Below are 13,748 nucleotides of genomic sequence, written 5' to 3' on the forward strand. Positions count from 1 at the left end.
ACATTATAATGTGACGGTCAATCCCACTTTTCGTTGGTAAAAGAGTAGCCCAAGAGTTGGTGTTGGGTGGTCTTACACTGCTAAATTAGGGACGGCTAGCGCAGATAGCCCTCGTGTAGCTTTGCGCGAAAATCAAAACAAACAAACAAACAATACTACCAAGACCTAATTGTGGGGATGAAATTACTAAATGCTAGGCTTAGCTTAATATGCAAGATGAGTAGGTTGGCTAGTTGGATTTGTGAGAAGTATAAGAATAGAGGATTTTGATATAATGGAAATAACTGAAACCTTGCTCAGTATTGACAATTTTGATTACAGGAATTTCTTTGAAATACGGGATTACAAATTGAATAAGAATAGAGTATTAAAAAAAAGGAAGGAGTGGCTTTATATGTAAAATGTGAGTTACAGCTTGTTCGTATTGAGAATATTAAAGCTAACAGTAGTGAGGTTGAATTTATTGGGGGTTTTTGTTAGTGGTTATAAGGGAGGAAGGCTTTTAGTTGGAATTTGTTACAGACCATCAGATGAAACTAATGAAGTTAATGAAAAACTCTGTGGTAAGATAAATTTTGCAACTGTTAATGAGGTTATAATTATGGGATGTCTTAATTTCATGCATATAGATTGGGAAAGTTAAGAGTCAAATCATGAGGGAGACAGCTTTTTAGAACCTGTTAAAAATGGTTTTCCTCGACAACTGATCAAGGAACCTACTAGGAATAATACTATTTTATAATTATTGTTAACTTCTAATAAAGAATTGTCAATAGGGTTGAGATTGGGGAACTCTGGGTGAAATTGATCATTGCTGAATTAGGTTTGATTTTTTGCTGCATATGGAGATAAGAAATAATGAGATTTTAGTTCCAAATTTTGAAAAGATGACACAAGAATTATTTGCTGTGAATTGGGTTACTGAATTAGTTGGAGGTACGAATGAAATATGGAACAATTTTAAAATAAATTCTTATATATTCAAGAAAAAGTGTTCTTTATAATAAAAAAAAGAGTGGCTGCAAGTAAAAAACCAGTTTGACTCACAAAAGGTATAAAGGATAAAATTAAAGAAAAGCATTATAAATATAAGAAATTTAAACTGAGTGCAATGATTGGAGATTTGGAAAGATACAGAAGATCAAAAGAATTGATCAAATGGGAAATTAGAAAATCAAAAATGTATATAAAAAAAGGTTGGCTGAAAATGTAATAGTAAGGATTTCTTCAAATATTTTAAGGGTAATCAAAATGTTTGGATGGGAGTAGAACCTTTGAGGAATGATACAGAAGGGCTAATATCTGATGTTTATGGGATGGCTGGATTATTAAATTTATAATGGTCTAAAGTTAACTTATCAAATGAATATGTAAATTATGTGAACTAACTTGTTAAAGCTCAGTGTAGAGTTTTCAATCATTTGTTCGAACACAAATTCAATTTTTTCTTTAATTTTTATTAATGAAGATTTAAGCAGTATTCATCATCCTGAACAGTTCTTGGTGGAAACAAGGTTGGACAAGATGATCACATTAATTCTGAGTTTGTTAAGAAATAATTGGGAAGTCAAGAGACTGATGAAGCTGCTTGAACTGATAATATTTACCCAAAGGTTTTGAAAGAAGCTAAGGATTGGATATGTGAGCTACTTGCTATTATTTTTTTGGAAGTCCTTGAATAATGGGCAGGTGCCAGAAAATTGGAAGATCAATAAGTTACTCTTCTATTTGAGAGAGATGATAAAATTGCCCCAGTAATCATAGACCTATTAATCTTACATTAGTGGTGGGAAAAGTTTTCAAAAGTCTGATAAAATATGTCTTTCAGAGGCTTTTTACCAAGTCTAAAATTTTGTTGGATAGTCAGCATGGTTTCACTAGGAGAAAACCTTGCCTTACTAATCTTTTGACATTCTTTGAAGAGGTTACTGCTTATGTAGATGAGGGTACAGGTGTGGATGTGGTGTGTCTGGGTTTTCAGAAAGCATTTGACAAGGTGCTGCATAAAAAGCTTGTTAAAAAGTTATCTCTGTAGATGTGAGAGATAGATTGGCTCCTTGTATAGAAAACTAGTGAGATGGAAGAAAGCAAAGGGTTGTTAAAAATGGAGTTCAGTCAAACTGGATTAATATCACAAATGGGGTACCTCATGGCTCAGTGTTACAACCTTATCTCTTTTCAATTTCCACCAATGATATAGAAGAAGGAATGATCGATATATTATTTAAATCTTGGATGACATTAAAATTTTTGATGCTGCTGGCTGTGAGGAAGATTCTGCTACTTTGCAAAATGATTTGGATTATTTGGAGAGTTTGGCATATAAATGTCAAATGACATTTAATTATAATGAATGCAAGATAATGCATATGGGATATCACAATTAGAATTGTATATATAATGTTCATGGGAATAACCTTAACAGTGTCATGGTAAAAAAGATTGTGGGGTTTTGGGTGATCAGTCTTTTAAACCTTCCAAGCAATATGTTGTTGCTAGTGGCAGGGCAAATAGGATTTTAGGATGTATCTAGAAAAATATTGAATACAAATCTAAAGAGGTTATAATGTCATTGTATGGGTCATTGGTTAGACCACATTTGGAGTATTGTGTTCAGTCTTTGGCTTCTTACCTTAGAAAGGACATTGAATTGTTGGAAAGTATTCATAGGAGGGCTACTAAGATAATAGCTTGGCTAGAAAGGTTGTCATATGAGGACAGGTTAAGATCTCTGAACTTGTTCTGTCTTGACAAAAGAAGGGTTCAAGGGGATCTGATGGAGGTGTTTAAGATTGTTGAGGGAATTTTTAAGTGCTGATGAATTCTTTTTTCCATACTTAGTAGTGAGAATGTAGGACCAAAGGACACAAATATAAACTTTGGCAAGATAGGACTCATCATCAGCTTTAATTTTCTTACAGGGTGGTTGGCCCTTGAAATGGTTTATTCAGTTGTGGTAGGTGCAGTTAACTTAAGGATGTTTAAGGGAAAGTTTAATAAGTATTTGAATGATAAAGCCTGGCCTTGAGTTTTGTAAATTTTTTTTTACTTCGTGAATTGAGACAGCCTAGATGGACCAAAAGGTCCCTTGTTGTCCTTTCATGTTATGTTAATTTTCTAGCATGTGAAGTTTAGCAACTGACAAGTTAATTTGTAATTACTTGTACATTTGGAACTTAATGTATCGTGACAGTTTTTTGAAATGGTATACAGAATACAATGTCCTCCCATACTGATGGAGTGTTACTCAATTTTAGAAATCCCTTGGAAAAGTTTACTACTGCTTAACAGGGGCAGTAAAATCACACATACATAAATACAAATGTGTGTGTGTGTGTGTGTAATTTTCTTATTAAATTGTGATTTTCAGGTTCTTACTTTCCAAAAGCTAAACCACAACACAGTTGGCTTGCAGCTACATCTTCTGGGATCTTAAGGTTGTTATTGTTCCCAATATTCTTCAGATGGTGAGTTTTATTTTATGTAAATCTTTCGATATTTTTATTAGAAACACATTTTTTAGTTCCTACAGGTTTTAATTTGTTTCAAAATGAAACAATGACTAAACATTAAATGATATTTTCTTTCAGTGCATTTAATTTAATCTATATAGGTCTTTCATATTCTTATGCACACTCAGAAAAAATATTTTTAATCAATAAGACTTCAGAAACAAATTTTTCATAAATATGGCTTACTCCAAGAAATAAGAGAATATACGTATTACAATATGTTGTTTATTCATTAGTCTTCACTCTATTTTCACTACATTATTTTAAAACTAGTAAACTAAATAATGGTTCTTAAAATGCTTAACAATTATCCTGTATTCATATATGATGTCTAATTCCATATTTTTAGTATACCAGTTACCAATTTTTGTTAAAGTTAATTTACAAGAAATGGCAGACGAGATAAAAATACCTAAAAATTTGTATTAATAAATCTAAAAGTTTAAATATTTGTCTAGTCTTATGTAATTCCATGTATTGCCAGTAAGTTTTCATTATGCAAATACAAGCAAAAGTACCCATCCCCAGTGATGGGAAAAGTTTAAGTTAATCTACCAATTTAAATTATTTCATGGACTTTAAAAAGGTTAATTGTGTTGCACTCTTGGTTTCACTCAGCCAAAGCTCTGGGCTGCTTATACTGCCCACACTGAAAAGTAATTGTTGAGCATTTCAGTCTATGAAGTAAAGATTTATGCTGATATTGTTCTGGAAACCACTCTCATGTTGTTGCACTCATTAACAATATTGTGGTTTTCCCACACAATTGCATTCCATTATCTTTTATTGTTTTCTCTGTTTACTGCTACAATTCCATCAAACAGTGACCTTTCCAATATTCTATTATCTTCTTTGTTTTCTCTGTTTATTGCTGCAATTCCATCTAACGGTGACCTTTCTAAAGAACTTTGAGTCAATAAAATCTTTATTTTAATGTGATATTTAGCCAGTAAGTTTTCTTGTATGATAACACATACCCACATTTATACATTATTTAAAATGATACTTCTTCTGAATAATTGTAATTGTTGTCAAGTGTGCTGTCATGTGTATCAAGCATCAATGGGTATGATGATTGCAAGTCATGAACCAGTTTTAAAAAAAAAATTTTAGATCTGAAAGAAAAGCTAATAAGGATGCAATGAAGCAAAATAGTTGATAATGTACGTTACAATTCTGTTTTTATAGCCCTGATTGCCTACAAAATATTTAGTAAAAAAAATTTCACTCAAAATAATGTGGCCTATATTGATCACTGTATGAATAACTGTTGACCTAATCAGGTGTGAGCTAACAGGTTGTATCTAATGGCAAATACTTAACTATTTTATACACAGTGGTTAGGTTTATGACACTCATTATATTATAATGCTGTTTGAATTTGCATTTATCCCTCTGTTTTTAATACCAAATTTTAGGCAATGACTAATGAAAAAACTTAGGCTGGAAACATTGTTAATTATTTTTTGAAGTATTTACGCTGAAGATGTATTAGGAAATTCTGATATGTCCACATTTTTTATTCTTTCAGCAATTCTACAATTATTGTTTTTTTTCCAAATGAGTCTTGAGCTTATTTTATGTAAGCAATATCATTTCAACAACAGTCACATGACACCTGTTTCAGTGCGGGTGGAAATACATAGTTTAAAAACCTGTCACTGCTCAGTATTACCAAATTAGCATATTAAACCATTTTTGTAAGTCACATTTTCTAGGGCTTGTTTTTCACAAAACTAAAATATACAAATTAGTGTGCAGGTTGTCATAAATTAAAAATGGGTATGTGAAAATGTTGGAGTTACACTTACAAGGACATTTCAAAGACTTCCTGATAAAAACCATTAATTTTCCCAGATTTCCAATACTGAAAAATTTCTTTACAAAATTCCATGACTTTCTACGACTTGCATGATTGATCTGTGTGAACCTTGTCTAAAGTATTTATTTTCTAAAAACAATTTATTTTGTTTTATTGAAATTAATTGCAAAATAGTCAGCAAAAGTTTGTAAAGTGGCCAGTAAACATTGCTGACTCTTAATCTGAACCCTGGGACATATGGACAGCTTTTGATTTTAACTGTTGCATGGATTCTCACCTATTATTCTCACTTTGCTCACCGTAGTTGGAGCACAGCTTGTTGCGGATCTCTTTCTTGATGGTTCTGTTCTCACATTGATCCATATTCCTTTGTTTTCCAATGCCATTAAGCAGAAGGGATGTTCTTATCTTGGACATTCTAAATTTTCAACCTGAACACATCTTCATAATCTGCGTACATGCATACTCTGTGTTGGATAGAGATCTTACCCTTCCCAAAAGTGATAAATTTTCAGCATATCACATTACCTACAAAGTATCAAAAAATGTCAAAATGTGGTTCTTGTGCATGCTGTTTTACTACAACTTTATATTGGCTGTAGCTGTTGCATGACTTGTTGATTTACATATTCAAGATAGTTTTAGTATAAAGTACTCAACCATTTGCACTCAAGTGCAAAATATAATTTTCAAATACAGATTTTTTTAAAACTTGAGTATAAAAGAATCCTTCAACACTTATTATTGATTTTGATATTTGTTATAGGTGGAAGTTACAAACATGCCCCCTGGTGGTCACAGTTCTTTTAGTTCTCTATTTCCTGCAGATAGTTGCAATCATTTTGTATACTACTGGAGATAATGAGTTCTCTGTGAGTACTTAATTTGTAGTGTGTTTATAGATAACCATTTTTGTAAATAACTGTTATATTCTCCCCCCCCCCCAAAAAAAAAAATTAAGAATATTACTACATGTAAGGAATACTTTTATTCCATTTATGAAATTATTTAGAAAAAACAGTTATCTAAAACTATCATATGTACATTGGAGAAGCTTTTAAATTTTAGTACTATTTCTCAGAGGTTTTCTGTATGAAAATTTGTTTTAGTGGTAATGGTAACTTATAATAAGTTTTATTAAATAATTTTTATAGGTCTAATAGAGGCTTTTAACAGTAATGGTTCAGCTACATTTTATTTTTTGAATGCCTTATATTTAATACCAAACCTATCAAGCTCACAGTGGTACAAGATACAAATATGAAAGTGAAAGACTATTTATAACTATTTGTAGCTGACCTTTACTACATATTAAGTCCTTTAGCCTTATTTGGCAAACCATGATTTTTTAATAGTTAATAAATATTGCATTATGTCACAAGGTTTTAATCACATTAGATTACTGGCCATTTTATGTAGGGTCCTTAAAACTAATTTCTGTTTCATGTACCACGTATAGAAAGTTCGAAGACTTCGTATTATAGTAAATTCTATATCATAGGTTAAATTGGGTATTATATTGCTGACTAAGTGGTGAAATTTGAAGTAACCACTTTTTTTTTAACATGATCCCATTTTTTCAAAAACAGTGATTGAGAAATCTATTTTAAATATTATGCATAAAAAACAAATACATCATCAATACATTATGGTTAATAGCTTTTACGAGTTACATAATTATCAGATAGAAAGCTGTAGCTAGTAAAAGCTAATGACTGATTTAATATTCTGGATCATTCATTTGACACAAACAAAAGTAGAAAAAATATTTTATAAACCCAAAACAGTGACATATTGTTTATAATGAAGTGACATAAAATGTTTGTATATCAATAAGAATAAAAGTCAATCATTACTTTGGTTTACTTATCTACAAAAATATCAAGCAGTTTGAATTTTAGCAAAACCTTTTGATTGAGTTATCAATACATAACACAGTTTAGATGAATAACATTTCAGTGTTTATTCAAATATATATCATGATTTATATCCTATAAATAGATATACCTATACAAATTCTCGTATATACATTGTGTATAATTATAACACGTTATTCAGGATCACTGTCAGATAAATCATCATCAACTTCATTTTCTTCATTGAAGTCATCCATGTTTTCACAACTTTCAGCACTGCCTTCATATAAACATATACATCTCCACAATCTAGAAGCATACATCATCATTTCTGTTATTTCTCTTGGTACTTACTCTTGAGTCATGAGCTCTAGTTTCGGACCATATTTTGATCATCCATGTCCACATGGTCTGTCAAGTTGTATCCTTGCCATTAGAAATCTTTTCTAGACAGCACTTCGATAGTTTTCTATCTTAATATGCTATATAAGGCCATCTTTGCAAGGTGGTAAGCTTTGATTTTTGTACTGGCTTCTTACAAAACATTTTATCTTGTAAAATATTAATGTCTTCATTGTCTTTTTTTTTCAGTTGGTATAGTGTACAGACAAATTTTTCACAGGTATTTATTACTTTATCAGTCATCTCCAGGGACTCACCCAGCTTTGATAAAGGTATTTCCTTGAATTGTTTCTAATCATATTTAGCACCTTCTTCTTGTCTTTTCTTAAAGAATCTTGTGCTATTGCACCCAGTTAAAAGTATGGAAAGGTATAAGCAGGGATTACGTCTCTACCTAGATTTGCCACAATGGTGTGTATGGGAATAAATCCAGTTTCTTTATTGTCTGTTTTGAACCACATTTGAATACATATTTACTCACTAAAACATGTTCCCAAAATCAGAACATCTGTATTGGGAGACCGTATTATTCCCATAGTTAAGTCTTATATTTGAATCAATAATATTTAACAGTAATTGGGAATATGCTTCCTCTTGTGTTGAATACATACCATTCAATCCTCAACCATGTTGCAAGTAATCAAAATGACTCTCCTCTGGTTTCAAAACCTTCCTGATAATTCTAAATGCTGGTTTTGGTGGAGTACTTTTGGCATACTAAATAACCATTGATTGAAGGCAGTCATTCAAATTGTTCTTGTTCTTCAGATTTGTAAGGTAGGTATTCATATTTTATGGCAGATTTTGTTGTTTTGAATGAATAATTATTTCTGGTGACCCTTCCACATTTCCCAAACCTTTTTCTCTCTACGGCTTTTAGAGATTTAGCTTGATCGTACCTATCGGATACAAAAACACACATAAATTTCCAAGTATTATTTGTTCTGCCTTGTAATTGGAGATATCTTCACTATCAATGCATGGGCTTATTGTAATTCCCTTTATCTATTGTACAGGTAACCTAAGTATCATAGCCTCATTGAATGGTAGAAGTTTATCCGAATCTTCATCTGAAATTGTAAGATCTGCTTCAGTAGCCTCTTCTTTGATATTTCACTTTATATCAGACAGCTTACTAATTGTTATCTTTAAATCAACATTGCTACTGTATACAAGATCTGGTTGGTTCACAACAGGCGTCTTGTGAAAAACAGTTTTTCCTTCAAAGTACTTTTCAAGTCTATATTTAAGTCTTTTTGTATGATATATTTCAGGGTTTGGGTATTCACAATCAGCAAGGTAAGTTTTATATAAGTACAGTAAATATGTTATCTCAAGAGCTTCTCCTTGTAGAAAGGTATCTTTGATTTCATTAATTAGTTTTTCAAAAGTGTAAGAAAATATGTGCACTCTTTCGGTTGGCTTATCCTTGCTTGCAGCTCTATCAGCTCTCAACATATATTTGCTAAGACAGATTTTATGATATTTTGATCTAAGGCAATTAGAGGGATCCTGTAAAGATTCTGCTGCATACTGGATTTTATTTTGTAGCATGAAATTACTTGTGTTGTATAAAAACTGAATCTCCCCATTTCTTATAGTGGTTACAAAAAAAAGATGCTTAGAACATGTGATATGGTGATCATTTCCACTACTCGTGCTTGATGTATCTATGTCTTCCTGTTTCCATATGTCTTTTTGGTAACACTGTGAAAACAATTGAATAACGAAATCTAGTGTCATCAAGAACGTCATTCTCTCAGAGTTTTCTGTTGTTTTCATCATCTTGTTCTCTCAGTTGGTTATATAGAGTAGTTATTCCTTGTTCATTTGGTTTAACAAGTTTCTCATTTTTCTTAGGTCTCTTGAAGCAAATTATCTATATAAATAATGTACTTATGTTTGTCTGTCCCAAACTTTTCTTGCATATTTCCTGTTCAAATGCAACAAATTTCATATCATTGGAAAATCCTTTGTCCAAGGAGTCTGTATTGCATATTGGCTTTTTCATTTACAACCACCTTACCTGTTTTTTGTTTTGCATAGTCAAACTTTTTAATGCAATGAGTATGGTACATGATGGCACAATGTCATTGTCATCACATGACGACTGGCTTCGATTTCAACTTTAGCTTTTCAAAAACAAACATACCTCCGTTCATACTACAGCTATTACTCGATTGCTAGGGTTTCCTTCCTTTGCCTTGGTGTGAGAGGAGGTAAGTATTATTGAAAATACGTTTTTGGTTTAAGAAAATGATAACTTTTATTTGCAAAGTATTTCACACAAACAGCACTTAATCAGTGTGTAATTTCCTAAAAAAGATTAACATTACAGTAAATACAATTTCTGTTTGCTATCTTGACTTATTTAGGTCTAAAATGTGCAAGTACGGTTCATTCAAAACCATATGCTTATCACTTTGTGAACGCATTCACAGATTTCTGCATATTCATCTAAGTTTGCCTTCATTACAATGTTACATTTACTTTACTTTGTAATAATTTAGCTTTGGTTCATTCCATAGACTGCCATAAACTCCATTTATCTACCTTTTTCTTTACTATGGGTCTTATTCTTCATTTTTGTGAGTTTCTTTGTTTCAACTCAGAAAACCATGTCATGCACTGAATGCTCATAACTGTTTCATACTCTGTACACTATTATAAGCACCATTACTTTACGTTGTTGTTTACTTTACACGTAATTTTATAAAGTAAAGTTATGTCTATGTGAGTTTGTCTTACCAGATAAAAGTTTTTCAAATATACCAGGATTTATTGATCTAACACGTAATCCCTGCAAGAAAGCATAGTTCAAATGGTGTGCATGAAACTGATAGAATAAAGAAAATTCTAGTGAAGGGCATGAAAACTGCCACAAATGTTTTGCAAGTTGTGGCTAGTACATCTATTGTAGTATGACTTAACAAATGTCTGTACTTATTTCAGTGGTGATGACCCCAAAGTAAATGTGACCCTCATCCTATTCTTCTGAACCACTCATTATACTCAGGTCAGATTTTGACCTGGAAAGAGAAAATAAAGTATTTTGGATAGAATTGTTTAAAATGTGTTGATAAATTATCTTCATTGATACTGGAAATAAGAATTACAATCCAATACTGCCAACTTACTTCCTTTACAGTTCACATGCCCTTAATGCAGACTATGTATGAATATAGTTATAAGAAAACATCAAAACTGGGCATAAACCAGTATCAGAGGTATTAAACAAGTCTGCTACAAATCTATTAATGTTAAAAAAGCCTTTATCTTGTGAAGGATGAAAAATGGGTGTGCCATAATATATGTTTGATAATGACACGTATCCTTTGTGTATTGCAAAAAACAACACATAATTAGACTATTTACAAATGTGGCCATTTTCTTGAAAGTAGCCACAGAAGAAAAAATATAACATCTGGTTTCTTAATGTTCAGGACATTACTTTTACAAGAATATATCAAACCCTTGCAAAATGGTATGTGAAACAGAACCCCTATTAGATTTTTGGCCAGTAACCTACATTTTTATAACTCCATATTCATGTGATGTAATATCCTGCCTATTACAGTGCTCATGAAAAATAGGTGTGGATGCATTACTTTTTTTGTTTTGTGAAACTTTCTAGTGTGCATACATTTTTTTTGTTGAGTACCCGTGTGTAAACACTTGTTTTACTAATACAGATTTTATAACATTTTCAGCATTTATAGACAGGTTGTGGGTTAGTCCTGTTTGCATAATTAACATTTTAAAATAAGTGCATTGTAAATGTATGTAGATCTATACAATTGTAATAAAAAAATCATCAAATGGGTATCAAACTTTTGGTAGTGAAATGACAAAATTACTTTAAATGAAACTGATGCAAAAAAATGCACCTTAAATAAGATAAATTGTAAAAAGACCAAATCATTCTTTTGTCTAAGTTTTAGAAAAATTGAACATTTTGATTATAAATACATTTGCCAATAGCAGTTTTTTGACACATATAGTAATCGGTAGTATAGAAAATGTGCTGCACTAAACTATTCTAATTTCCTTTTGACTGTGTGTGTTTAACAAAACATCAATGAAGTGCAAAGCACTGACTTAATTTATATGCTGTAAGCATGGCAAAATTCATACATGGTAATTTTATAAATCATATATACACACGTTGTTTCTATAAAAGTAAAGCTTAGTGAAAATGCTTTTGAGAATGGATGACCATTAAGAATATACGGTTTTTACACATACTTGCATGTATCTGTAGTGTTTTTTAACATGCTTGCACATTTTGCCAAAAGGGGCACATATTGTTTGTAAACTTGTGTACCTTTATGTTTCCTTACAGTACTCATCAATATCAGTACATTTTTTAAAAGTATCTTTGTTTGGCAACATATGTCTTTACATAGTTTCATGGAAAATGTTTAGTATAGATAAATAAAATCTGTTCTTCATCAACAAGCCTGTAAATATACATGACACTGGTTTTCTTTTTCTTAGGCAGTTCCATTATCAGAGGTGACAACCCCTGTTGTGATGATGCTGGTCTTAGCAGTTATCCACTCCCATATTGTAGCCACTTTAAATAATAAAAGTTCTCACACTAAAATCCCACAAGCAAAAAGGTAACGGTGTTTAAAATGTTTTATTTTTAATCTAATTGTATTGTGAGTTGGTTTTGACATTTTTCATTTTTGTTTTTATGACTTTAAAAAATTAGTGTAAAACTTCGAAGTGCAAGTCTAAAAAGTGTTTGTGTTATGTTGAGGTTTTATATGTATACTTATTCATTAATTTCTGTTTATCTGCTTTTTCGTTTTTTTTATTAGATTTCATACTTTCGTTTTGGTTTTATTGAAGTAATTTCTATGCCTTTGTCTTGTTTTTCATGATGTTAGTATTGAGTTCTTCAAGTCTCATTGAAGCAAGGATTTAGCATGAAACTGTGAACACCATAAATGAAATGACTAAAACATGGTAGAATTTATATAAAACATTGTACACAAAAATGTAGTACATGAACAATATCTTCACATATGTTATTGAAAGTTTGAGAATTAATGTAGTTAAACTGTGATTGAGTTACTTTAAAGACCATGTGTTTGTATAGTTTTAATTTAACATTGCTGTAGTAGCAAATCATACAAAACTGTTAAAGCATTTCGGTAGGTTTTAGAATATAATGTGTTGATTTAAGTACAAATGTCCAGTTTTACAATAGGTTTATAATTTTGGCTACAGTAGGAAGAGATTAAAGAGAAAATCACGTCTACGAAGCTCTGCTGATTATGAATCCAAATCATCTCCTGAAACAGCTTCAGAGGATAGAGCTGACCACTCCCAAAATTGTCCAGCATTTCATTCTACCTCTTTTGAGTCAAAAGAAAAACCAGGTTATCCAAACTCCAAGTCTATGTTAACTGGAAAGGGAAATTATAAGCAGGGTTTAGACCTCAGTCAAAAAACTAAAGGGTGTTTTCTGGCAGCTAAAATTGGTCAGTATTTTTTTTTAATTCTGATGTCGTACTTGTGATTATTTTCGCTTTAAAAATTCTTTTTTGTCTTAACACTTAGAATTATCCCTATTTTAATCACTCTTAGTTTGTGAAAGTCATGTTTGTATAGATAACTTCATGCCTTACTTTGTTTGTGTGTGTATAGATACCTCCATGCCTTACTTTGTTTGTGTGTGTGTGTATAGATACCTCCATGCCTTACTTTGTTTGTTTGTGTGTATAGATACCTCCATGTCTTACTGTTTACATGCTAAGCTTATGTGTAGAAATTAAGTTCTATACAAATGGTATATGATAAATTTAAAGTTATTTACATAAATTGAAACAAATACAAGTTATTTGTAAAGAGATTTTTTTTAGAAAAAGGCTTTTCAGATATGTCAGGCAAGCAATACAGATTATATCTTCATACTAATTTTCTACGAACATTCCATGAGGCCAAAACCTAATCTTTTCAAATAAACTCAAAGTGTAAGAATTTTCTTCTAAACTGGTCCACTTTTATTTATTATTTTGTACTTTAAGTAAAATTGTTCATTTTGCTAAATTTTAAGTTACTTTTTAGTAAAGTCATATTGTTGTCGTCATCGAGATCATGTGATTCTCACGCTCTCTACTTTCTAGAATTATCCTGTACTTTGGC

General features: G+C 31.3%; 1 protein-coding gene across 1 annotated transcript in view; it reads left to right on the forward strand.

Moving 5' to 3' along the window:
* The window catches only part of LOC106460761 (putative homeodomain transcription factor 2), a 60,428-nt gene that overhangs the window by 21,316 nt on the left and 25,364 nt on the right, over positions 1-13,748 (forward strand). The window contains 4 exon segments of the mRNA XM_022387538.1: positions 3,371-3,467; positions 6,101-6,206; positions 12,090-12,214; positions 12,831-13,084. Coding sequence (XP_022243246.1) covers positions 3,371-3,467; positions 6,101-6,206; positions 12,090-12,214; positions 12,831-13,084 — 582 coding nt within the window.

The sequence above is a fragment of the Limulus polyphemus genome, unplaced genomic scaffold (genome assembly GCF_000517525.1).
Source record: "Limulus polyphemus unplaced genomic scaffold, Limulus_polyphemus-2.1.2 Scaffold830, whole genome shotgun sequence".
In the NCBI taxonomy this organism is placed as follows: Eukaryota; Metazoa; Arthropoda; class Merostomata; order Xiphosura; family Limulidae; genus Limulus; species Limulus polyphemus.